This window comes from Chiloscyllium punctatum, chromosome 12, assembly GCF_047496795.1.
Source record: "Chiloscyllium punctatum isolate Juve2018m chromosome 12, sChiPun1.3, whole genome shotgun sequence".
NCBI lineage: Eukaryota > Metazoa > Chordata > Chondrichthyes > Orectolobiformes > Hemiscylliidae > Chiloscyllium > Chiloscyllium punctatum.
The window spans coordinates 644,983-668,868 of NC_092750.1; the positions used below are offsets into that span (position 1 = coordinate 644,983).

A 23,886-nucleotide genomic window follows, 5' to 3' on the forward strand; every position below is an offset into this window, starting at 1 on the left:
AATCAAATGCAAACATAGAAAGTGCAAGATAAACTCAGCAGCCCAGGCAGTATCTGTGAGACAGAAATAGAAATAACATTTTGAGTCTGGCAAGGATTTCTTTGGAACTGGTTTTGATGCTGTCAACAGCAGGGGAGCGGGGTGTAACTGGATTAGATGGTGAGGGTAATGGGTGGGAAAAGGAATAAAGACATGAAATAGTCGTAAATGGCAGTTGTGAGAAGGAGACAATGGGTCCATAAAACACCAAATTTTACAATTAAGGAATTTACGGCCTCTAGGAATCAATATTGAGTTTTACAGCTTCACAACATGACCTCAGTCCTCCATTTTGATTATAAGAATCCCTGCCATGTGGGTCTTGTTAGTAAGTGAAGCTTGCCAACCAATCAGCACCCTCCAATGAAGGATAGATGATCATTTTTCCTTTGAATTGCTATTTTTGCAAATTGTCCTGATGAGTGCCAGACAAAAAAGCTTAAAGAGAATTTGTTTTCTTCAGCAATACGTGAGTGTTGTATGACCAAGCAATGATTCCATTATCAAGCATCTTAGAGCAGAGTACTTGGAGAATCATAACACAATCAAGCAGAGTCAACATGGTTTGGTGAATGTGAATTTCAGAATTCTATGAGGATGGAACAAGCAGGCAGATAAAGGGAAAACAAAGGACGCGGTCACTAATCTCCAAAAGGCATTTGATACAAGTGCCACATACAAAGTAATCTTCTGGGGCGGCACGGTGGGTCAGTGGTTAGCACTGCTGCCTCAGCGCCAGGTTTCAATTCCAACCCCAGGTGACTGTGTGGAGTTTAAACATTCTCCCGGTGTCTGCATGGGTCTCTTCCAGCTACTCCAGTTTCCTCCCACAGTCCAAAGATGCAGGTTTGGTGGGCTGGCTGTGCTAAATTACCGGTGGTGTCCAGGGATGTGTAGGTTAGGTAGGTTAACCATGGGAAAAACAGGATTTATGGGGATGGTGGTGAGTCTAGGTGTGTTGTTCTTCAGAGAGTGGCTATGGACTTGTTTCCCCACCAGAGGGATACTATTTTATTCTAATAAAGATCTTATGGTGTTGGGGTAAAAGATTGGTCTGGATAGATGGCTGGCTAACAGAAAATAACCAGTCAGGACAAAAGGGCCATTTTGAAACTGGCAAATTATAAATAGTGGGAAATCACAGGGATGAGTACTGGAGCCTGAACTAGTTATAATCTGTTATGTAGATGGAGCCAAGAACTGTCTTATCACCAAATTTGCTGCTGAACCCAGAGTAGGCAGGAAAGCACATTGCAAGGAGAATCAGAGGAGTCTGTAACGGGACACCGATAAGTGAAGTGAGCGGACCAACCTTTGGCAGATGCAGTGTAATGTGGGAAGGCAGGGTTTGTGAGGCTTTCCACTTTGGTATGTAGAATAGACAAGCAAAATATCCAGTAACTTCTGTTTAATTTCAGAATTCTAGCATCCATAATTTTTGACTTTAGTTTGCTTAACAACTCGTTCATCTGAAAGTAACTCAGTGGCAGAGCTTCCTTCAATGACCCACTATATTCTGTAGGTTTATTTTAATTTAATGCTCCCAGTCCTTCATAAAGTTCTAATCTTGTTTAGCTGTTAGTATTGGTCGACATTACTGCCTACGTACCTTTGTGGCAGGTTAACATATACACAGCTGGTCTTAACTACAACAGTGAGTCACACTCAGTAACCTACCTTTCGTGGGAACTCCAATCCAGTTAAAATATCGAGTGAGTTTTTTTGATATGTACGTTTTCCCTCGGGCTGGGAGACCCACCATGACAATGAGTGAGGGGGAGTTTGTAAGATGTGGGATCCATACTGTAATGAAAAGAGAGAGTGTACAATTATTGACAAAATGCACACAGAATAATCATTTTAAATCCAATCTATTTCCAACATTCCACCAGTAGCTTGACACTCTGCCTCAGTACAGCATGAGACAGTGCAGAATGCACAAGGAACTCTTTACTGACTCATTAATCTGACCGTGAGGTTCTGCACAATGTTCTCCAGAATTTCCAAGACTAAGGCACTTTGTCACAATCTAGCAACTGCTTCATGATGATGTGGGAGATGTGAATTAGTTGCGTTCAAAATCTGAACTGAAGTCATACAAGACTGACATAACTCCCGATACAATCTACAATTTACCTGAAAGCGTCCCCTTCCTTACTGATCCCCCGCCCCTCACTGACCCCCAACCTTGCATCCCCTTCCTCACTGACACCACCCTGCCCCGCATCCCCTTCCTCACTGACCCCCTCACCCCATCCCTCACTCAACCACCTCCCCCTCCTGCCCCTCACTGACTCCTGCTCCAGATGTTCAGCTTGGTCACAGAAAAGAGAGATTGAGTTTGAATAAGTTAAAGGAGAATTCAAATGACAATTTGATTGCTTGAAGATAATTAAGTTATTTCTAAACAAGGCAAGAAATAATTTTTGAAACAGTCTACAAATCTCTTTCATTAAGATTCAGAACAAAATTTCAGTTGTAAAGCTGAATCCTCTTTGGTTTGAAATATTTACAGAAAATGATATTTAAAATTTACAGCAAGTCAGACTACAATTTCTAATTAAATTACTAACTGCGCTCCATTAAATAAGAACGGTTTAAGTATGCAATCAGCACCTAACATGGAGGCACAGAGCAAGAAGCTTTGTATCCTAAACCTGTGTCCAGCATAAGGTTCAATTCCCCTGTCTCCAAGAGCACAGGGAGACAGTTCAGCAGTTTGCGTGGTCTTTCTCAGTTTGTGTGCGTGCTCCAGACAGCGAACCAGCAGTAAGAGGGGCTTGTATTGTGGGGCAAGCAGCAGTCAAAACAACCGTTGTTGAGACGACCCAAGGATCACCATGACCCTAACTGATTAGTCAATACAATTAGCAGGCGAGAGGTGAAGGCCACAGTTCCTCATGAAGCTACCGAGTTAGTCAGGAGGGTGATGACTGAATTTGCAGCGAGTTGTGGGTCAGGTCATTTCAAATTAGAGACTTGCTGACTCCAGTGAAAAATTAAAGCAGCTTACTAAAGGAGATTGGCCAGCGCTTGTTCTATTTAAAGGGTACATGCGACAACACAGGTATCAGTAACTCTGGAATGGGTCAACAGGTACACAAGCTGACAGTTGGATCCGGGTTCCGTGTCAAACCTACACAGCTGACACGAAGCAGCAACCACTCGGACACCTGACAGCTTAAGCACTTGGCAAACCAGATAGACATGTCTGCTTCTGAGCCACCAGGACAATGTGGTATAACAGCGAGTGTCAGGGCTCCCAAGTGACAGACAAACATGTCAGATTCAGATCAGCCTTTCCCCATCAGTTGTGTCAGGGATGATACCATTCAGGCAAAATCTAGAACTAGGGAGTCTGTTTAAAAAAAAAAAGAGGGGTTGCCCTTTTTCCCTTATTCATTCGAGGATCTTGAGCTGCCTCCTTGAATCACTGCAGTCTACTTGCTATAGGTAGACCCACAATGCCTTCGCAACAGAGATCCAGGTTTTTGACTCTGCAGCAGTGAAGGAACAGTACTATTTTCCCCAAGTCGGGATGGTGAGTGGCTTAGAGGGGGTGGTGTTTCCATCTATATGCTGCCCTTGTCCTTCTAGATGGAAGTGGTAGAGGTTTGGAAGGTGCTGCCTGGGGATCTTTGGTGAATTTCTGCAGTACATCTTGTAGATAGTACACACTGCTGCTACTGAGCGCTGGTGGTGGAGGGATGGATGTGGTGCCAACCAAATGGCTGCTTTGTCCTGGATAGTGTCAAGCTTCCTGAGGCACCCATCCAAACAAGTAGGGAGTATTCCATCACACTCCTGATTTGTGACTTGTAGATAGTAGACAGGTGTTTGAGAATTAGGAAGTGAGTTACTCGCTGCTGTATTCCTAGCCTCTGACCTGCTCTTGTAGCCACTGTATTTATAAAGCTGTCAGTTTCTGGTCTATTATTATCATTACCGAAATGTTGACAGTGGGGAATTCAGTAATGGTAATACCATTGAATGTTAAAAATCTGTAGTTAGATTGCCTCTTGTTGGAGGATGGTTATTGGCTGGCATTTGCGAGGGTTCTCCATTCAGAACCACAGGCTATTTAAGATCCTCTACAAACAGCACAAAGGAAGCTCAGAGAGACAGCTGAACTCATGTTGTAAGGTCTCTACACAAATGACCATTTGTTAACAGAATATTGGACTAAATTAACACTAGGAAACCACAAAGAAATTACTTCATCAACATCTACATCACATTTTGTTCAGTAACAACTCTACAATTGTGTGACATGAGTACCAGGATGGTAGGTATCAACTAAATTAACTCAGCTCTTTTATTTAATTCCCACATGAAATGTGGATGTCACTGATTGGGCCAACATTTATTGCCTATCCCTAGTTGCCCTTGAGGTTGTGGTCAGCTGTCTTCTTGAACCTCTAGTCCATTTAGTATATTCAAAACTTCAGTGTTGTTAAGGAGGAATTTCCAGGATTTTGACTCAGTGAAAGTGAAGGAACAGCGATACATTTCCAAACTGGGATGTGAATGGCTTGAAAGGGAACTTGCAGGTGGACTTCCCATTTTTCTGCTGCCCTTGTCCTTTTAGATAAAAGTGATTGTGGGTTAGGAAGGTGCTGTCCATCTCTTGTAACCACTGTGGTCAATGGTAAATCCCAGGATCTTGACACAAACGATTAGCATCATTCAGTACAAAAAAAGAGAGGCCCTTTGGTCCACCAAGTCTATACCAGCAAATGCAATGATACTAATGCTACTAAATGTGAAGGGGCGATAGTTAGATTGTCTCTTATTGGAAATGATCATTACCTGGCACTCTGTATTACTTGCCACTGGTCAGCCTAAGCCTAGATATTATCTGAGTCTTGCTGCATTTGGACAGACTGCTTCAGTATCTGAGGAGTTGTGAATGGTGTTGTATATCATACAATCATTGGCGAACACCCCCTTGAGGGAGGGAAGGTCATTGATGAAGCAGCTGAAGATGGTTATGCCAAGGACACTCCCCTGAGGAACTCCTGCAGAGATGTCCTGGAGCTGAGATGACGGACCTTCAAAAATAGGGAACATAATTGAGAGGAGTAAAATTACGAACGATATAGTTAGAGTTGACAGAAATAAACTTTTTCCCTTGGACAGATGAATGACCAGGTAGCATAGATTTAAATAAGGGAAGAGGAGGAAATAGAAGTATATTAGATTATCACAGGCATCGATAGGGTGAACGCACTCAGGCTTTTTCCCAGGGTTGGGGAATCAAGGACTAGAGGGCACCAGTTTTAAGGTTAGAGGGGAAAGAATAAATGGGAACCAGAGGGGCGTTTTTTTTTAAAAACAGAGGGTTGTAAGCATATGGAATGAGTTACCAGCAGAAATAGTTGAGGCGGGTACACTAACAACATTTAAAAGGTATTTTGGTAAATAAATGGATAGGAAAAGTTTAAAAGGATATGGGTCATGTTCAGGGAAATGGGGTTGGTGTGGATGGACATTTTGGTCAGCATGGACCAGTTTGGGCCAAAGGGCCTGTCCCCGTGCTGTAGGACTCTATGACTCTGAGGTGTAAGAAACATTCTTCACCAAGAGGGTGTTGAGAATCAGGAACTCACTGCCTGTAAGGGCTGGTAGAAGCAGAAACCCTCACCACAAAAGTATTTAGATGTGCACTTGCAATATCAAAGCATACAAGGCTACAAGCCAAGTGCTGGAAAATGGGATTGGAATAGTTTTGTGGTGTCTTTGACCAGCTCAGAGGCAATGGGCTGAAGGACCTTCTTTGATGTTCTACATCTATGGCTCTAAACACAATCATCTCCCTTTTGTTATTGTGTTAAGACCAACCAGGAAAGAGAGCTGTCAGCCAGATTCCCATTGACTCTCATTTTGCTCAACCTTTTTGATGCCGCACTCAATCAAATGGTACTTCCCTGTTAACTGCAGACATTCATCCACATTCTGGAGTTCAGTCCTTTATCCATTTTTAAGTAATAAGACCAAGATGTATTAGGCGATTCAACCCATTGAGTCAGTTCCGCCACAAGAACATGGCCGATCTAAACTCCACTTTCCTGCTTTTCCCATGAACCTAGAATATACTTAATAACTCAACCTCAACAGCTGTGTGGGATAAAAAATTCCCCAGATTCACCACGCTCAGAGAAGAAATTCCTCCTAATCTTAGATGATTCCCTTTGTTACTAAAGAGTCTCCCACAAAGGAAAAAAAACCTCTCCACATCTTGCCCTCTAAGTCCCCTAAGAATCTTACATTTCAATAATAATGCTTCTCATTCTTCTAAACTCCACTGAATATAGTCAGCCTCTCCTCATAACACAAGCCCTCCATACCCAGGATCAGCTAAGTGAATGTTCCCAACTGTCTCCAAGGAAACCAAATGGTTCAGTATCCCAGCTGTGGTCTGTCCACTGCCCCATATAGCTTTAGCATAATCTTCCTACTTTTATACTCTATTCCCTTTGGAATAACAACCTAGTTCTCAATGTCGGCAAAATCAAAGAACTCATTATTGCCTTTCAGCAGGATGTCACTCATGCCCCCCTTCACATTAACAGCACAGAGGTGGAACGAATGGAGTGTGTCAAATGCCTGGGAGTGGTCATCCACAACAAGCTTTCTTGGACTCTTCGTGTGGATGCACTGGTTACCAAGGCCCAGCAACATCTCTTCTTCAGACAACTGAAAATTTGGCATGATGGTGAATACCCTTTCTAACGTTTATAGGTGCACCATTGAGCGCATTCTGTCTGGATATATCACTACCTGGTATGGCAGCTGTACCATTCAAGATCGAAGACGGTTTCAGAGAGTAGTGAACTCGGCCCAGACAATCACAAAGACCAACCTCCCATCTATGGAATCCATCTACCAGGCCCGCTGTCAAGGAAAGGCCGCCAGCGTTCTTAAAGATCCATCCCACCCTGGTAATGTTTTTCTACAACCTCTACCATCGGGGAGAAGGTACAGAAGCCTGAACACATGCACCAGCCGGTTTCGCAACAGTTTCTACCCTACTGTTGTTAGAATACTGAATGGACTCACAAACTCTTAAACATTCGTCCCTTACCTGTGTTTTTTTTAATTTCAAAAATATACTTTATTCATAAAATGATTTGATGGTCTGTACATTTGGTCATGCCATACATATGTCCACATTTACAAACACAGATTCAAATTTATCCTTGTCATATACAGGTCTGTGCATTTTTCAATCTTATGCATATATTTGGCTGAGGCATCAGCAGAGCCCAAAAAACGTCCGCATGGGCCCCCTGTTCTTCTTTAGGCAGGCCGATCTTACACGGTGGCCTTTCCCCATCGCGCCTTGGCAGCAGCTGCCCCAAGCTTCAGCGCGTCCCTCAACACGTAGTCTTGGACCTTGGAATGTGCCAGTCTGCAACACTCAGTCGGGGTCAACTCCTTCAGCTGGAAGATCAACAGGTTTCGAACCACCCAGAGAGCGTCCTTCACCAAGTTGATGATCCTCCAGGCGCAGTTAATGTTCGTCTCGGTGTGAGTCCCGGGGAACAGGCTATAGAGCACGGAGTCCCACGTCACGGCGCTGCTCGGGACGAACCTCGACAAGCACCACTGCATTCCTCTCCAGACTTCCTCTGCATAGGCACATTCCAGAAGGAGGTGTGTGACAGTCTCGTCCCCCCCCGCAGCTACTTCGAGGGCAGCGTGCGGTGCGGCAGAGAGTCCGGGCGTGCATGAAGGATCTCACAGGCAGAGCCCTTCTCACCACCAGCCAAGCCACGTCTTGGCGCTTGTTGGAAAGTTCTGGCAATGAGGCATTCTGCCAAATGGCTTTGACAGTCTGCTCAGGGAACTGCTCGACAGGATCCGCCCTCTCCTTTTTCCAAAGGGTCTCAAGGACACTACGTGCTGATCACTTCCTGATGGACTTGTGGTCAAAGGTGTTTTTCCTCAAATTTCTCCACGAAGGACAGGTGATACGGAACGGTCCAACTACTCGGAGCGTTCCGCGGCAGCGAGGCCAGGCCCATCCTTCGCAACACCGGGGACAGGTAGAACCTCAGTACGTAGTAACACTTGGTGTTTGCGTACCGGGGATCCACGCACAGCTTGATGCAGCCACACACAAAGGTGGCCATCAGGGGGAGGGTGGCATTGGGCATGTTTTTTCCCCCATTGCACCGGTCTTTGTACATTGTGTCTCTTCGGACCCGGTCCATCTTTGATCTCCTACCTGTGTTTTTTGTTTTTGCTGTTGTTTACCTATTATTTACTTAACTATGCCATTTAACAATGTGATCTGCCTGTATTGTTCGCAAGACAAAGCTTTTCACTGTGCCTCGGTACACATGACAATAAACTCAATTCAAATATTAGCTAACATTCCATTCGTCTTCCTCATTACCTACTGAAACCCCATGCTCGTTTTTTGAAATTAATGGACAAGGACTCTAAGCCCCCTGTCCTTTAGCTTTTGTAATCTTTCCCCATTTAAATAATATTCAGCTCCGCCATTCCTCCTGCCACTTCACAACACTGTGGTACCAAGGCTGTAATGAGATCAGGAGCTGAGTGGCCCTGGCAGAACCCGAACTGGATATCACTGAGCAGATTATTGTTGAGCAGGTGCTGCTTGATAATACTGCTGATGACCCCTTCCATCACTTCACTGAAGTTCGATGGAGACTGATGGAATGGTAAATGGCCAGGTTGGATTTGTCCTGCTTTTTATGTACAGGACATACATGGGCAATTTTCCACATTGTTGGATAGAGGCCATTAATCTCCTGGTTTAAAACTAAATACTTGAGAGAAAAGGCAGTCGATATTGCCTTCAGGAAAGGAATTCCCAACAGTGTTGGGGGAGTGCCAGACTGTCGGGGGGTCTGTGCTGGGGAAGTGCCACAGTCTGGAAAAGGTTAATTTAGGACGGGTTGATAACATGAATCATTGTCATGTTCACAGTTGCACGTAAAGAGATTGAAGGCCATGACTCAAAGAAGTTCTTTCATAACCTGACCAACAAGCATTCCTTCAAAACAGAGCAATCACGTGTCTCCCAGTGAGTGGATTTCAAAAGGAATTTGCAGAACATTACTTTATTTACAGAACAAGAATCTCTGCTACAATTCACAATTACAGCGAGTACAATGCCCCCGTCTCATACTTCCAATCAGCTGAGTTCTTTCACCATTTCTCTCAAAATCAACCATTCCACTCATAGGTTCGGTACATTAGTCAGGGGCAAATGTAGAGTAATAGGGTCAGATGGCCCAACTGTAGGGATTCTGTAAAAAATATCTATGGTTACACCAGACACAAAAACCTCAAACATTTCTGTGTAAAATAATTCACAAATCATAAAAACATCTCTAAAAGAAGAATTAAGAGAAAAGTTTAATTTGTTTTCCTTTTTCTCAGTCCTCCAAATCACTGTGGTACATGGTTCTCTCTCCCCCCACCCCCACACACACACACACACACGTGTATGGGGTTTTAAGGAAAACCTTTTCACCCAGAGGGTAGGGGATGTCTGGAATGCATTGTCTTGGACAGGAGTTAAAGTGAAAAACCTCAACCTTTAAAAAGTACTTGGATGAATACCTGAAATGTCATAACAGTCAAGGCTATGGGCCTCAAGCCGGCAAGTAGGGCTGGTGTAGATTTTTGTCAGTGCTGACTCAGTGGGCCAAAGGGCTTTCACTGTCCTGTACAATTCTATGGCTGTAAAATGTTTGCAATTATGTAGCGACTATGAAGATCGCTTTTATAAACGCAAGTCTTTCTATATATTTCAGGAATTCCAGAACTCAACTACCCTGGAACAAAAATATTTCTCCTCCCTTTCCTTCTCGATCTTTTGCTGATGATTTTAAATCTACCACCTCAGGTCACTGACCCTTGGGCAAGAATTAATCATTCCTCTTCTCATATTCTCCCATCCCACAGTAAAGTGTTTCATGAGCTCAACTGCACCATTCCACAAAGAACACACTGAACGTTTCCAAACTGTCAGTATCACAGAGGAGGGCCATGATGTGTGCACCATCTTTCTGAGCATTTTAACTTCATCTCACTTCTGCCTTTTCCCTGTAGCCTTATTTCTATTTAAATATTCATATAATTCCCTCTTGAATGCCTGAGTCATACATGTCTCCACCACATTTCCAGGTAGTGCATTCCAAAGCCTAATCACTCGCCAAGCTGAAATAGCTTTCTCGCCTTGCAGAAAGCAGAGAGTGGGGATGAAAGGGTCATTCTCAGGTTGGAAGCCAGTGACTAATGGTACTCCACAAGGGTCATTGTTGGAACCATGACATTTCATTTTATACATTAATGATCTAAAGGCATTCTGGCTAAGCTTGCAGATGATACAAAGGTAGGTAGAAGAACTAGGCAGGCGGCAGGGAGGCTGCAGAAGGATCGGGACAGGTTAGAAGAGTGGGCAAAGAAGTGGCAGATGGAGTACAATGTGGGAAAGTGTAAGGTCATGCATTTTGTTAGGAAAAATACAGGCACAGATTATTTCCTAAATGGGAAGAAAATTCAGAAATCTGAAGTGCAAAGAGATTTGGGAGTCCTACACCAGGATTCTCAAGGTAAACTTGTAGGCTGAGTCAGTAGTTAGGAAGGCAAATACAATGTTAGCATTTATTTTGAGAGGGCTAGAATATAAAAGCAGGGATTTACTGCTGAGGCTTTATAAAGCTCTGGTCAGACCACAGTTAAGAGTATTGTGAGCAATTTTGGGCCTATACCCCAGGAAGGACGTACTGGCCCTGGAACGGTCCAGAGGAGGTTCACGAGAATAGTCCCAGAAATGAAAGGCTTAACATTTCAGGACTCTGGATCAATACTCAGTAGGAGTTGTGTAGACATTAAGAAGATGTTTCTATTGATAGGAGAGACTAGGACCCAAGGGTACAGCCTTAGAGTAAAGGGAAAGCTCTTTATAGTAGAGATAAGGAGAAAGTTGTCCAGCCAGAGAGTGGTGAATTCATGGAATTCATTACCACAGGAAGCTGTGGAAGCCAGGTCATTGAGTATAATTAAGACAGATATGGATAGGTTCTTGATTGTCAAGGAGACCAAGGGTTATGTGGAGAAACTGGGAGAATCTGGTTGAGAAACTCAAGAGCCATGGTTGAATGAAAGAGCAAACATGACGAGCTGAATGGCCTAGCTTCTGCTCCTACATTTTATGGTCTTGCATTTGCTTCTGTTGCAAAACACTAAGACTGCACTTTTTGATTCTCAATCCATTTACGAGGAGGAATGGTTTCTCCCTATCCACTCTGTCCAGGCCCCTCGTACATTGAGAACTTCTATCAGGTCTCCAAGGAAAACAATTCCAACTTCTTTAATCTTTTCTCAAAGCTGAAGGATCTCATTCCTTGGAGCATTCTCACAAGCCTTTTCAGTACTCAATTCTCAGCATTACACGATACTTCAGCTAAGGTCTAACCTGTGTCTTATTAAAATTCACTATAACCTCCCTGCTCTTCTATCTCTAAATGAAATTTAGAATACTGCATACCTTGTGAACAGCTCTCTCTGCCTGTCCTGCCACCTTTACACACATTTATATTCAGATCTCCCTGCTTCTGCACACTCTAGAATACCCCGTTCATTTTATTCTGGTCTTTTTTTTAAACCAAAGTGCATCACATCACACTTCTTAGCATTCAGAAGTTCATCTGCCACCTATCCATACACTTGACCAATGTGCTTTTGAAATTCTACACTGTCCTCAGTTTGCTATTCTCCAACATTTTCTAGAGATCTACAAATTTTGAAACTGTCGCCAGCACACCAAGATTAAGAGCATTATAATAATAAATATTTATACACATACACACAAAATCAGGAATAAGAATACCAATACACACCCCTGGGCAATTCCATTCCGAAAAAACATCCATTGGCCATTGCTCCCTGTCCCTCAGTCAATCTTGTATCCAAGTTGCTGCTTAAAAATGTGTTTTGGAAAAGCGCAGGTCAGGCAGCATCAAAGGAACAGGAGAAACGTCGATTCTCCTGTTCCTTTGATGCTGCCTGACCTGCTGCACTTTTCCAGCAACACATTTTTAAGCTCTGATCTCCAGCATCTGCAGTCCTCACTTTCTCCAAGTTACTGCTGTCTCTTTTATACCATGACCTGTGCAGCCAGTGATATGACTACATGAGGGCTTGTCCAGGTCATGTGACATGTCAACAACTCTTCTCATGCCTTAGGACAGACATTCTGCTTTGCTGAGCTGCTCTGCCATACTTTCACTTCAATGTTATTTTATTTACTGTCAGTTTAATAACTTGAACTTAATTCCAACTTACTCATGCAGTGTTAACTAAAAACTGGAAATTAGTAGAAAATAGAAATTCTTTACCCTTACTCAACAATCAGCTCCCTCTGCCCTCTGTTGTGCCTATAAATTCATTTCAGAAATTTGTGTTTTTCAAAGTGACTGGAGTTGAAAGACATTTCTTAACAGCAGTGACTCAACAACCAACCAATCAACCCTTGACTTTCCTAGTGTCATCTTTTTTTCCCTTGCTGTCTTTATCTGGTATCACCCCTCTACTCCCTCCCTCTTCCCCTCCACTTTCACCTCGATCCTTCCCATATTCCCTCCCAGCTCTCCTCCTCCTTCATCCCTCTCTCCAGCCTCTCTTTGCTATTGGTGTTGCTAACTGTCCCTGGCTCCTCCTTGTCTGCTGTCTAAGAGCTGATCTCTTCCTAACTCAGTCCCTCATCCCTCGGAAACTCTTACTGAGGCCTCTGCACTTTCCCTAGCATGTGACTGAGGCCTATTCAATAATTCATAAAGTTTCAGTATGACCTCTGCTTTTATTATTCTATTCCATGTCTTATGGACCCAAGTAACATTTCTGTGTTATTAATTACTTGATCACTTCCTGCCGTCATCTTTAAGGATGTGTCTGCAGCAACCCATGCCCCTCAGTTTGCACTCACTCTCTTTTCTCTCTCTCTCTCTCTCTCTCACGCACACATTCCGCATATCTTCACTCTCCTGAGACCGGTACTATTCTCATCACAATCTGTTACTTTCCCAACTTTTAGCTCCTTACATCCAGCTCAAGGTTCTTTTTAAAATAAAAATTGCAAAAACTATTGGACTCAAAACTGGCCCTTGAGGAATATTAGCACAAACCACCACCAGTTCTGTAAACCACCTACCACCCTCTGCCCACGTTACTGAATTGTATTTATAAATATCTTTGTGGACTTCCATCTTTTTAATCAATCTCCCCACATTTTATCAAAAGCTATCCACAAGTCCGTATATATAGCATCTACTGCACCACCAATGTTCTCTATTAACTCACCAATAATTCAAATGAGTCAAAAATTAAGTTACTGAACAAAGAGACCTTGGAATACAGGTTCATAGCTCCTAGAAAGTGGAGTCACAGGTAGATAAGATAGTGAAGGTGACGTTGGTATGTGTTCCTTTACTGGTCAGAGCATTGAGTATAGGGGTTGGAAAGTGATGTTGCGGCTGTACAGAACATTGGTTTGGGCACTTTTGGAATAGTGTGTGCAGTCCTGGTTGCCCTCCTATCAGAAGGATGTTATGTAACTTGAAAGGATTCAGAAAAGATTTACAAGAATGTTGCCAGGGTTTGAGCTATAGGAAGAGGCTGAATAGGCTGGGACTATTTTACCTGGAAGAACACAGCAAGCCAGGCAGCATCAGATGGAGAAGTCAATGTTACAGGTGTAACCCTTCTTCAGTCCTGGATTCCAGCATCTGCATTTCTTTTTGTCTCTAACTATTTTACCTGGAACATTGGAGGCTGAGGTTTATAAAATCATGAGGGGCATAGATAGGGTAAATAGACAAAGTCTTTTCCCCTAGAGTGGGGGAGTCAAAAACTAGAGGGAATAAGTTCAAGGTGAGAGAGGGGAAAGATTTAAAAGGGACCCAAGGAGCAACTTTTTCACTCAGGGTGATGCATGTACAGAATAAGCTGCCAGATGATGGAGTAGAGGCTAGTACAATTACAACAATTAAAAGACATCTGGATTGGGTACATGAATAGGAAGGGTTTAAAAAGGATATGGGCCAACTGCTGGCAAATGGGACTAGATTTCGCTCAGATATCTGGTCAGCATGGACAAGTTGAACAGAAGGGTCTGTATCCATGCTGTACATCTCTATGGCTGTTGCTAAACAATCAAAATTCTTCCTGATTCACTTGTGTTTTTCCAAATGAAAGTTTATCTTATCTCTGACAATGGCTTTCAATATTTTCTCACAATGGATCATGAAGTGACTAGTCTGTAATTTCATGGTGTAATCTTCACACTCTATTGAATCGTGGGAGACCATTAGCAAACTTTGAACCATATGGTACTATTGCTGCATCCAATGAGGATGGCAAGATAATGACAAATGCCTTGGCTATCTTCACCTTTATCTTTTGTAGTCACTCAACAGGAATTCTAGTTGAATTAGGAGAGTTCGCAACTTAAGAAGTAATCTTTTCAATACATCACCTTACTCTTCTCTTCTACTGGAAAATCCACATTATCCATTCCCTTTGTGAAAACTAAAGGTGAAGCAAGTCTGTCATAATGATCCAACATGTACTCAGTACAAGTCACTCACATTAAAGAAAATCAGAAATTGATCACAGGAAGAATCACACAGCAGCAACCACAATCACTGCATGACTCACCTTAATATTTACAAAGCTAACAAGGAAATGAAAGTTTATTTCAGATATTTATTCTACCTTGAATTAGTCCACTAATGCAAATACTATACCTAGAACTGCTTACACATATTGTGCATGTGTATCAGTTTTAATGCGAACCACTGCATCTTACTCATTCACGGACAAGTTTGACAATTAACACATAAATCAGCTTCAGACCTTAACTTCTACTCAAGCACACAGAAACAACAGCTATAGCTTAATCTATAGCCCAACATATAAGCAGTAGCTTTGCAGCTGGTTGCAAAGAATTGCAGTTTGTATTCTGACCCATCGTGTACTGTAACCCATGTTAACTCAGCAATTTTATTGCAGGATCCTTATAAAGTTATGCAAACACTAAGAAAAGGCTGAGGCTAAATCTGTCTCCAGGCAGCAGGCTGTCTGAACATATTCACTGGCATCACAGCACTGCAGACTCAATGGAGCAACAAGACTTTTAAAGCAGTGTTGTACTATCAGCCACTCCCAGGGCCAGAACCTTCAAACAACCCAGTCACAAAACGGTTGAGAATTGGTGTGCGCCCCTTTTGCCAGGCTCCATACCTACCCTTCCTTTGTGAAGTGTGCATCTCACAGAGGCCATTTTTAGAAGGCATCCAAATCTTCTTTAGAGGATTTTGAGTGAGTTCTAGAAGCGAATTTGCCATGTTAGCCCTCGTTCCTTTGTCTAGCTGCAAATTTAAATCCACACTGCCATCGATGTGGTTTGTCAACGACCTGCCTTGCTGTCTAGGTTGCTCCCTCTTCCCTGTTTGCAGCCATTTATTGAGCACTAGGCAATAGCAATGATCATGTCACGTGAAACCAAACTGCAAACTACCACAAATATCCTAAATCACAGGCACTCAGATTATAAAGGTCAAAATGTACAATCCAAAATCTACGTCAACAAAGTCAAGCTAATATTTTATCGCGATCTTAAATAAATACAGCTGCCATAGAACTTTAACCACTCTGTTCTGGCAATTTCCTTTTTCTTAAATTCTCTACTTCTTCAAATATTATCAGCACTTCTGTTCAGATTGGTGTTTATTTAAAAAGTTATTTTTAAAATCTAATTACACAAAGTTACATTTTTACACAGAATCTCATGTGTATTTGTTCCCTGAATCATTTCTTGGCAAATGCTTGTTTCATACAATCACTAGGCACTTTCTGTGCCAATGTCCAAGGTACACACAAGTTTTTCTAAATGTTGCATCATTGCGGGTTCATTCCACGTTGCAGGATCCCAGTGGATATCTCACGTGGGAAAATCATGTTCATGTCAAAACAGCCAACTGCTGGAAGTGTTACAACGCGCGCACCAATCAGCCTGCTCATGACAGGAAACATATTGCAGAATAACAAATGTTGATTAACTCTGAGCAAATTACCAATAGACACCGAGCAGAGCAGCCGAAAGAAACCAAGATAGTACACAACCTTCGAAAGGAGGTAAAAACAATGACTGCAGATGCTGGAAACCAGATTCTGGATCAGTGGTGCTGGAAGAGCACAGCAGTTCAGGCAGCATCCGAGGAACAGGAAACTCCACGTTTCGGGTAAAAGCCCTTCATCAGGAATAAAGGCAGAGAGCCTGAAGATTCGAAATGAACCAGTCCAGTCAACACCATTGCTCACTCAGCTCTGTTAAAACAACAGCACCCAGAATAGTCCAAACCAATTCACAAAAACAGAGTGATAGAAACAGACAAACTAAGAACGAAGACTTTTGAAAGCAAAGTGGATTTTATTGCTTTTCTTTTTAAAGATGAACAGGGGAATGAGTTTACAGAGGCAAAAATTTACTGCAGACACTAGAATCCAAGGTTAGACAGGCAGGAGGCTGGGGGAACACAGCAAGGCAGGCAGCATCAGGAGGGACAGGCAGGAGGCTGGGGGAACACAGTAAGGCAGGCAGCATCAGGAGGGACAGGCAGGAGGCTGGAGGAACACAGCAAGGCAGGCAGCATCAGGAGGGACAGGCAGGAGGCTAGAGGAACACAGCAAGGCAGGCAGCATCAGGAGGGACAGGCAGGAGGCTGGAGGAACACATAAGGCAGGCAGCATCAGGAGGGACAGGCAGAAGTCTGGGGGAATATAGCAAGGCAGGCAGCATCAGGAGGTGGAGAAGTCAACGTTTCAGATGTAACCCTTCTTCGGAGGAAGCAGTCTCAGAGTAGGATGGAGGAGAATCAGTGACCAGTTTTAGAATGAAAAGTGGCAACAATGTGCGAGAAGCTGGAGTCAAAGCAATGACAGAAAGAATAATTCTCACAGAGGATGAAGATGTGACATGGAGAAAACTTAGGTAGATCTTCATGAGTTTGTGTATGGGGGAGGGTTACAGAAAGCAAGGCTTAGGGCATGAAGATGAGCTGACCAGTGGAAGGACCAGGAAACATGTGGAGAATGAGGAGAGCTTCAAAACAGTCCTGGCTTCAGGCTCTGGAATCTTCAAGCATCCATAAACGTGAAGGTGGTGAAGGGAATAAGGGGACTGCGTCAGTCAGTGTCATGGAGTTGGAAATATCATGAGGTTTATATCACACACAACTCCAACTGGTGGATGAAAAATAAGATGATACTGGAAATAAGAACTGAAATAAGTTAGCAATATTCCCCAGGAAAAAGTGAGGACTGCAGATGCTGGGGATCAGAGTCGAGAGTGTGGTGCTAGAAAATCACAGCCGCTGAGGCAGCATCTGAGGAGTGGGAGAATCGACATTTTGGGCATAAGCACTTCATCAGGATTCCTTTTCCAGCACCAGACTCTCGACAATATTCCATAGGTCAGGAAATATCCTGGGATAGGAAGAGTCAAGGTTTCAGATTAATATCTCTGTCTCCTTAGAGTTAAACGTCACACAACACCAGGTTATAGTCCAACAGGTTTATAGAACATAGAACATAACAGTGCAGTACAGGCCCTTCGGCCCTCGATGTTGCGCCACCCTGTCATACTAATCTGAAGGCCATCCCACCTACACTATTCCATGTACGCCCATTTGCCTGTCCAATGACGACTAGAATGCATTTAAACTTGGTGAATCTACTACTGATGCAGGCAAAGCATTCCATACCCTTACTACTCTCTGAGTAAAGAAACTACCTCTGACATCTGTCTTATACCTATTTCCCCTCACTTTAAAGTTGTGTCCCCTCGTGTTTGCTGTCTCCATACTTGGAAAAAGGCTCTCCATGTCCACCCTATCTAACCCTCTGATTATCTCGTATGTCTCTATTTAGTCACCTCTCAACCATCTTCTCTCTAACGAGAACAGCCTCAAGGCCCCCAGCCTTTCCTCGTAAGACATTCCTTTCATACCAGGCAACATCCTAGTAAATCTCCTCTGAACCCTTTCCAAAGTTTCCACATCCTTCTTATAATGTGGTGACCAGAACTGTACACAATACTCCAAGTGTGGCCGTACCAGAGCTTTGTACAACTGCAGCATAACCTCCTGGTTCCGGAACTCAATCTCTCTATTAATAAAGGCCAAAGCACACTTTATGCCTTCTTAACAACCCTGTCAATTTGGGTGGCAACTTTCAGGGATCTGTGTACATGGACACCGAGATCTCTCTGCTCATCTGCACTCCCAAGAATCTTACCATTAGCCCAGTACTTTGCATTCCGATTACTCCGGCCTAAGTGTACACCTCACACTTGTCCACATTAAACTCCATTTGCCACCTCTCAGCCCAGTTCTGCATCCTATCTATGTCTCTCTGCAACCTACTACATCCTTTGTCACTATCCACAACTCCACCGACCTTAGTGTCGTCCGCAAATTTACTAACCCACCCTTCTAAGCCCTCATCCAGCTCATTTAAAAAATGACGAACAGTAGTGGACCCAACACCGACCCTTGCGGTACGCCGCTAGTAACTGGACACCAAGATAAACATGTTCCATCAACTACAACCCTCGGTTTTCTTTCAGCAAGCCAATTACTGATCCAAACTGCTATGTCTCCCACAATCCCATTCCTCCGCATTTTGTATAATAGCCTACTGTGGGGAACCTTATCGAATGCCTTGCTGAAATCCATATACACCACACCAACCGGTTTACTCTCTTCTACCTGTTTGGTCACTTTGTCAAAAAACTCAATAAGATTTGTTAGGCACAACCTACCCTTCACAAAACCGTGCTGACTATCCCTGATCAGATAATTATTTTCTCGATTGTTATAAATCCTATCTCTAATAACCTTTTCCAACACTTTACCAACAACTGAAGTGAGACTCACTGGTCTGTAATTACCAGGGTTGTCTCTACTACCCTTTTTGAACAAGAGAACCGCATCTGCTATCCTCCAGTCCTCAGGCACTATTCCTGTAGACAATGATGATTTGAAGATCAATGCCAAAAGCTCAGCAATCTCTTCCCTAGCTTCCTAGAGGATCCTAGGATAGATTCCATCCGGGAAGAAAGTAAGGACTGCCGATGCTGGAGATCAGAGCTGAAAATGTGTTGCTGGAAAAGCGCAGCAGGTCAGGCAGCATCTAAGGAACAGGAGAATCGACGTTTCGGGCATAAGCCCTTCTTCAGGAATGAGGAAAGTGTGTCCAGCAGGTTAGGATAAAAGTTAGGAAGGAGGGACTTGGGGGAGGGGTGTTGGAAATGCGATTGGTGGAAGGAGGTCAAGGTGAGGGTGATAGGCCGGAGAGGGGGTGGGAGCGGAGAGGTCAGGAAGAAGATTGCAGGTTAGGAAGGCGGTGCTGAGTTCGAGGGATTTGACTGAGACAAGGTGGGGGGAAGGGAAATGAGGAAACTGGAGAAATCTGAGTTCATCCCTTGTGGTTGGAGGGTTCCTAGGCGGAAGATGAGGTGCTCTTCCTCCAACTGTCGTGTTGCTATGGTCTGGCGATGGAGGAGTCCAAGGACCTGCATGTCCTTGGTGGAGTGGGAGGGGGAGTTGAAGTGTTGAGCTACGGATTGGTTGGGTTGGTTGGTCCAGGTGTCCCGAGGTGTTCTCTGAAACATTCTGCAAGTAGGCAGCCTGTCTCCCAATTATAGAGGAGGCCACATCGGGTGCAGCGGATGCAATAGATGATGTGTGTGGAGGTGCAGGTGAATTTGTGGCGGATATGGAAGTATCCCTTGGGGCCTTGGAGGGAAGTGAGGGGGGAGATGTGGGCGCAAGTTTTGCATTTCTTGCGGTTGCAGGGGAAGGTGCCGGGAGTGGAGGTTGGGTTGGTGGGAAGTGTGGACCTGACGAGGGAGTCACGGAGGGAGTGGTCTTTTCGGAACGCTGATAGGGGAGGGAAGGGAAATATATCCCTGGTGGTGGGGTCTGTTTTGAGGTGGCGGAAATGACGAAGGATGATACGCTGTATACGGAGGTTGGTTGGGTGGTAGGTGAGGACCAATGGGGTTCTGTCCTGGTGGTGGTTGGAGGGTCGGGCTCAAGGGCGAAGGAGCAGGAAGTGGAAGAGATGCGGTGGAGGGCATCGTCAACCACATCTGGGGGGAAATTGCAGTCCTTGAAGAAGGAGGCCATCTGGGTTGTACAGTTTTGGAACTGGTCCTCCTGGGAGCAGATGCGGTGGAGACGAAGGAATTGGGAATATGGGATGGTGTTTTTACAGGGGGCAGGGTGGGAGGAGGTGTAGTCTAGGTAGCTGTGGGAGTCAGTCGGTTTATAGTAAATGTCCGTGTTGATTCAGTCACCAGAGATAGAAGTGGAAAGGTCAAGGAAGGGGAGGGAGGAGTCTGAGATGGTCCAGGTGAATTTGAGGTCGGGGTGGAAGGTGTTGGTAAAGTGGATGAACTGTTCAACCTCCTCATGGGAGCACGAGGCAGCGCCGATACAGTCATCGATGTAGTGGAGGAAAAGGTGTGGGGTGGTGCCAGTGTAGCTGCGGAAGATGGACTGTTCCACATATCCTACGAAGAGGCAGGCATAGCTGGGGCCCATGCGGGTGCCCATGGCTACTCCTTTGGTTTGGAGGAAGTGGGAGGATTGGAAAGAGAAGTTGTTCAGGGTCCATGATTCACCATGGACATCCAGTCCCTGTAAACACCACCCACACCCTCCACCTCCTCCATGATTTCCGCTTCCCCGGTCCCCAATGCCTTATCTTCACCATGGACATCCAGTTCCTGTACACCTCCATCCCCCATCACGAAGGACTCAAAGCCCTCCGCTTCTTCCTTTCCCACCATACCAACCAGTACCCTTCCACTGACACTCTCCTTCGACTGACTGAACTGGTCCTCACTCTGAACAACTTCTCTTTCGTAGGATATGTGGAACAGTCCATCTTCCACAGCTACAATGGCACCACCATTTCCTCCGCTACATCGATGACTGTATCGGCGCTGGCTCGTGCTCGCACGAGGAGGTTGAACAGTTCATCCACTTTACCAACACCTTCCACCCCGACCTCAAATTCACCTGGACCATCTCAGACTCCTCCCTCCCCTTCCTAGACCTTTCCATTTCTATCTCTGGCGACCGAATCAATACGGACATTTACTATAAACTGACGGACTCCCACAGCTACCTAGACTACACCTCCTCCCACCCTGCCCCCTGTAAAAACGCCATCCCATATTCCCAATTCCTTCGTCTCCGCCGCATCTGCTCCCAGGAGGACCAGTTCCAAAACCGTACAACCCAGATGGCCTCCTTCTTCAAGGACCGCAATTTCACCCCAGACGTGATCAACGATGCCCTCCACCACATCTCTTCCCGCTCCTCTGCCCTTGAACCCTGTCCCTCCAACCGCCACGAGGACAGAACCCCACTGGTCCTCACCTATCACCCCATCAACCTCCATATACAGCGTATCATCCGCCGTCATTTCCGCCACCTCAAAACGGACCCCACCACCAGGGATATATTTCCCTCCCCTCCCCTATCAGCGTTCTGAAAAGACCACTCCTTCCGTGACTCCCTCGTCAGGTCCACACCCCCCACCAACCCAACCACTCCCGGCACCTTCCCCTGCAACCGCAAGAAATGCAAAACTTGCGCCCACACCTCCCCCCTTACTTCCCTCCAAGGCCCCAAGGGACACTTCCATATCCGTCACAAATTCACCTGCACCTCCACACACATCATCTATTGCATCCGCTGCACCTGATGTGGCCTCCTCTATAATTGGGAGACAGGCTGCCTACTTGCAGAATGTTTCAGAGAATACCTCTAGGACACCCGGACCAACCAACCCAACCACCCCGTACCCCAACACTTCAATTCCCCCTCCCACTCCACCAAGGACATGCAGGTCCTTGGACTCCTCCATTGCCAGACCATAGCAACACGACGGTTGGAGGAAGAGCGCCTCATCTTCCGCCTAGGAACCCTCCAACCACAAGGGATGATCTCAGATTTCTCCAGTTTCCTCATTTCCCCTCCCCCCACCTTGTCTCAGTCAAATCCCTCGAACTCAGCACCACCTTCCTAACCTGCAATCTTCTTCCTGACCTCTCCGCTCCCACCCCCACTCCGGCCTATCACCCTCACCTTGACCTCCTTCCACCAATCGCATTTCCAACACCCCTCCCTCAACTCCCTCCTCCCTACCTTTTATCTTAGCCTGCTGGACACACTTTCCTCATTCCTGAAGAAGGGCTTATGCCTGAAACGTCGATTCTCCTGTTCCTTGGATGCTGCCTGACCTGCTGCGCTTTTCCAGCAACACATTTTTCAGCTTAGATCCATCCGGCCCAGGGGACTTGTCTAGATTAGATTACTTACAGTGTGGAAACAGGCCCTTCGGCCCAACAAGTCCACACCGCCCCGCCGAAGCGTAACCCACCCATACCCCTACTTCTACATCTACCCCTTACCTAACACTACAGGCAATTTAACATGGCCAATTCACCTGACCTGCACATCTTTGGACTGTGGGAGGAAACCGGAGTACCCGGAGGAAACCCACGCAGACACGGGGAGAACGTGCAAACTCCACACAGTCAGTCGCCTGAGGCGGGAATTGAACCCGGGTCTCTGGCGCTGTGAGGCAGCAGTGCTAACCACTGTGCCACCGTGCCGCCCACGTCTATTTTCACACTCTGCAGTATTTCTAATACCTCTTCCTTGTGAACCTCAATCTCTTCTAGTCTAGATGCAGGTATCTCTGTATCTTCCTCGCCAACATTCTCATTTTCTATAGTAAACACTGTCAAAAATATTTATTTAGTGCTTCCCCTATCTCCTCTTACTCCACACACAACTTCCCACTATTATCCTTGATTGGCCCTAATTTAACTCTCGTCATTCTTTTATTCCTGACATACCTATGGAAAGCCTTAGGGTTAACCCTGATCCTATCCGCCAACAACTTCTCATGTCTCCTCCTGGCTCTTCTGAGCTCTCTTTTTAGGTCTTTCCTGACTTCCTTGTAACCCTCAAGCGCCCTAACTGAGTTTTCACATTTTGTCCTAACATAAGCCTTCTTCGTCTTCTTGACCAGGGATTCCACTTCCTTAGTAAACCACGGCTCACGCGCTCAATATCTTCCTCCCTGCCTGACAGGTACATATTTATCTAGGACAGACAGGAGCTTTTCCTTGAATAAGCTCCACATTTTTAATGCGCTCATTCCCTGCAGTTTCCTTCCCCATTCTATGCTTCCTAAATCTTTCCTATTTGCATCGTAATTTCCCTTCCCCCAGCTATAACTCTTGCTCGGTGGAGTACACCTATCCCTTTCCATCACTAAAGTAAACCTGACAGAATTGTGATCGCTGTCTCCAAAGTGCTCACCTACTTCCAAATCTAACACCCAGCCATGCTCATTACCCAGTACTAAATCTAAAGTGGCATCGCCCCTTGTAGGCCCGTCTACATACTGTGTCAGGAAGCCCTCCTGCACACACTGGACAAAAACTGACCCATCTATAGTGCGTACTGTAGTGATCCCAGTCAATATTTGGATAGTTCGTTTATTTGGAAGCACTAGCTTTTCAAGTGCTACTCCTTCATCAGGTAGTTGTGGAGTCCAAAAGCTAGTGCTTCCAAATAAACCTGTTGGACTATAGCCTGGTGTTGGGGGATTTCTAACTTTGTCCACTCCAGTCCAACATTGGCATCTCAAAATCATGTCTCCATAGAGATATCACAACTTTTGTTTTCTTTATTATCAAGAGAGAACTGATCAGTC

At 44.9% G+C, this 23,886-nt stretch overlaps 1 protein-coding gene across 8 annotated transcripts in view; it reads right to left on the bottom strand.

The window, feature by feature from the left end:
- Window positions 1-23,886, bottom strand: part of LOC140483535 (6-phosphofructo-2-kinase/fructose-2,6-bisphosphatase 4) — a 181,090-nt gene that overhangs the window by 58,698 nt on the left and 98,506 nt on the right. For 5 of the 8 annotated variants that reach the window (XM_072581707.1, XM_072581714.1, XM_072581710.1 and 2 more), the window contains one exon: window positions 1,717-1,842. In XM_072581707.1, coding sequence (XP_072437808.1) covers window positions 1,717-1,842 — 126 coding nt within the window. Of the gene's footprint in view, window positions 1-1,716; window positions 1,843-2,655; window positions 2,963-4,848; window positions 4,999-15,328; window positions 15,578-23,886 lie in introns of those variants that run through there. The other 3 variants (XM_072581706.1, XM_072581713.1, XM_072581712.1) reach the window with 3 other exon arrangements.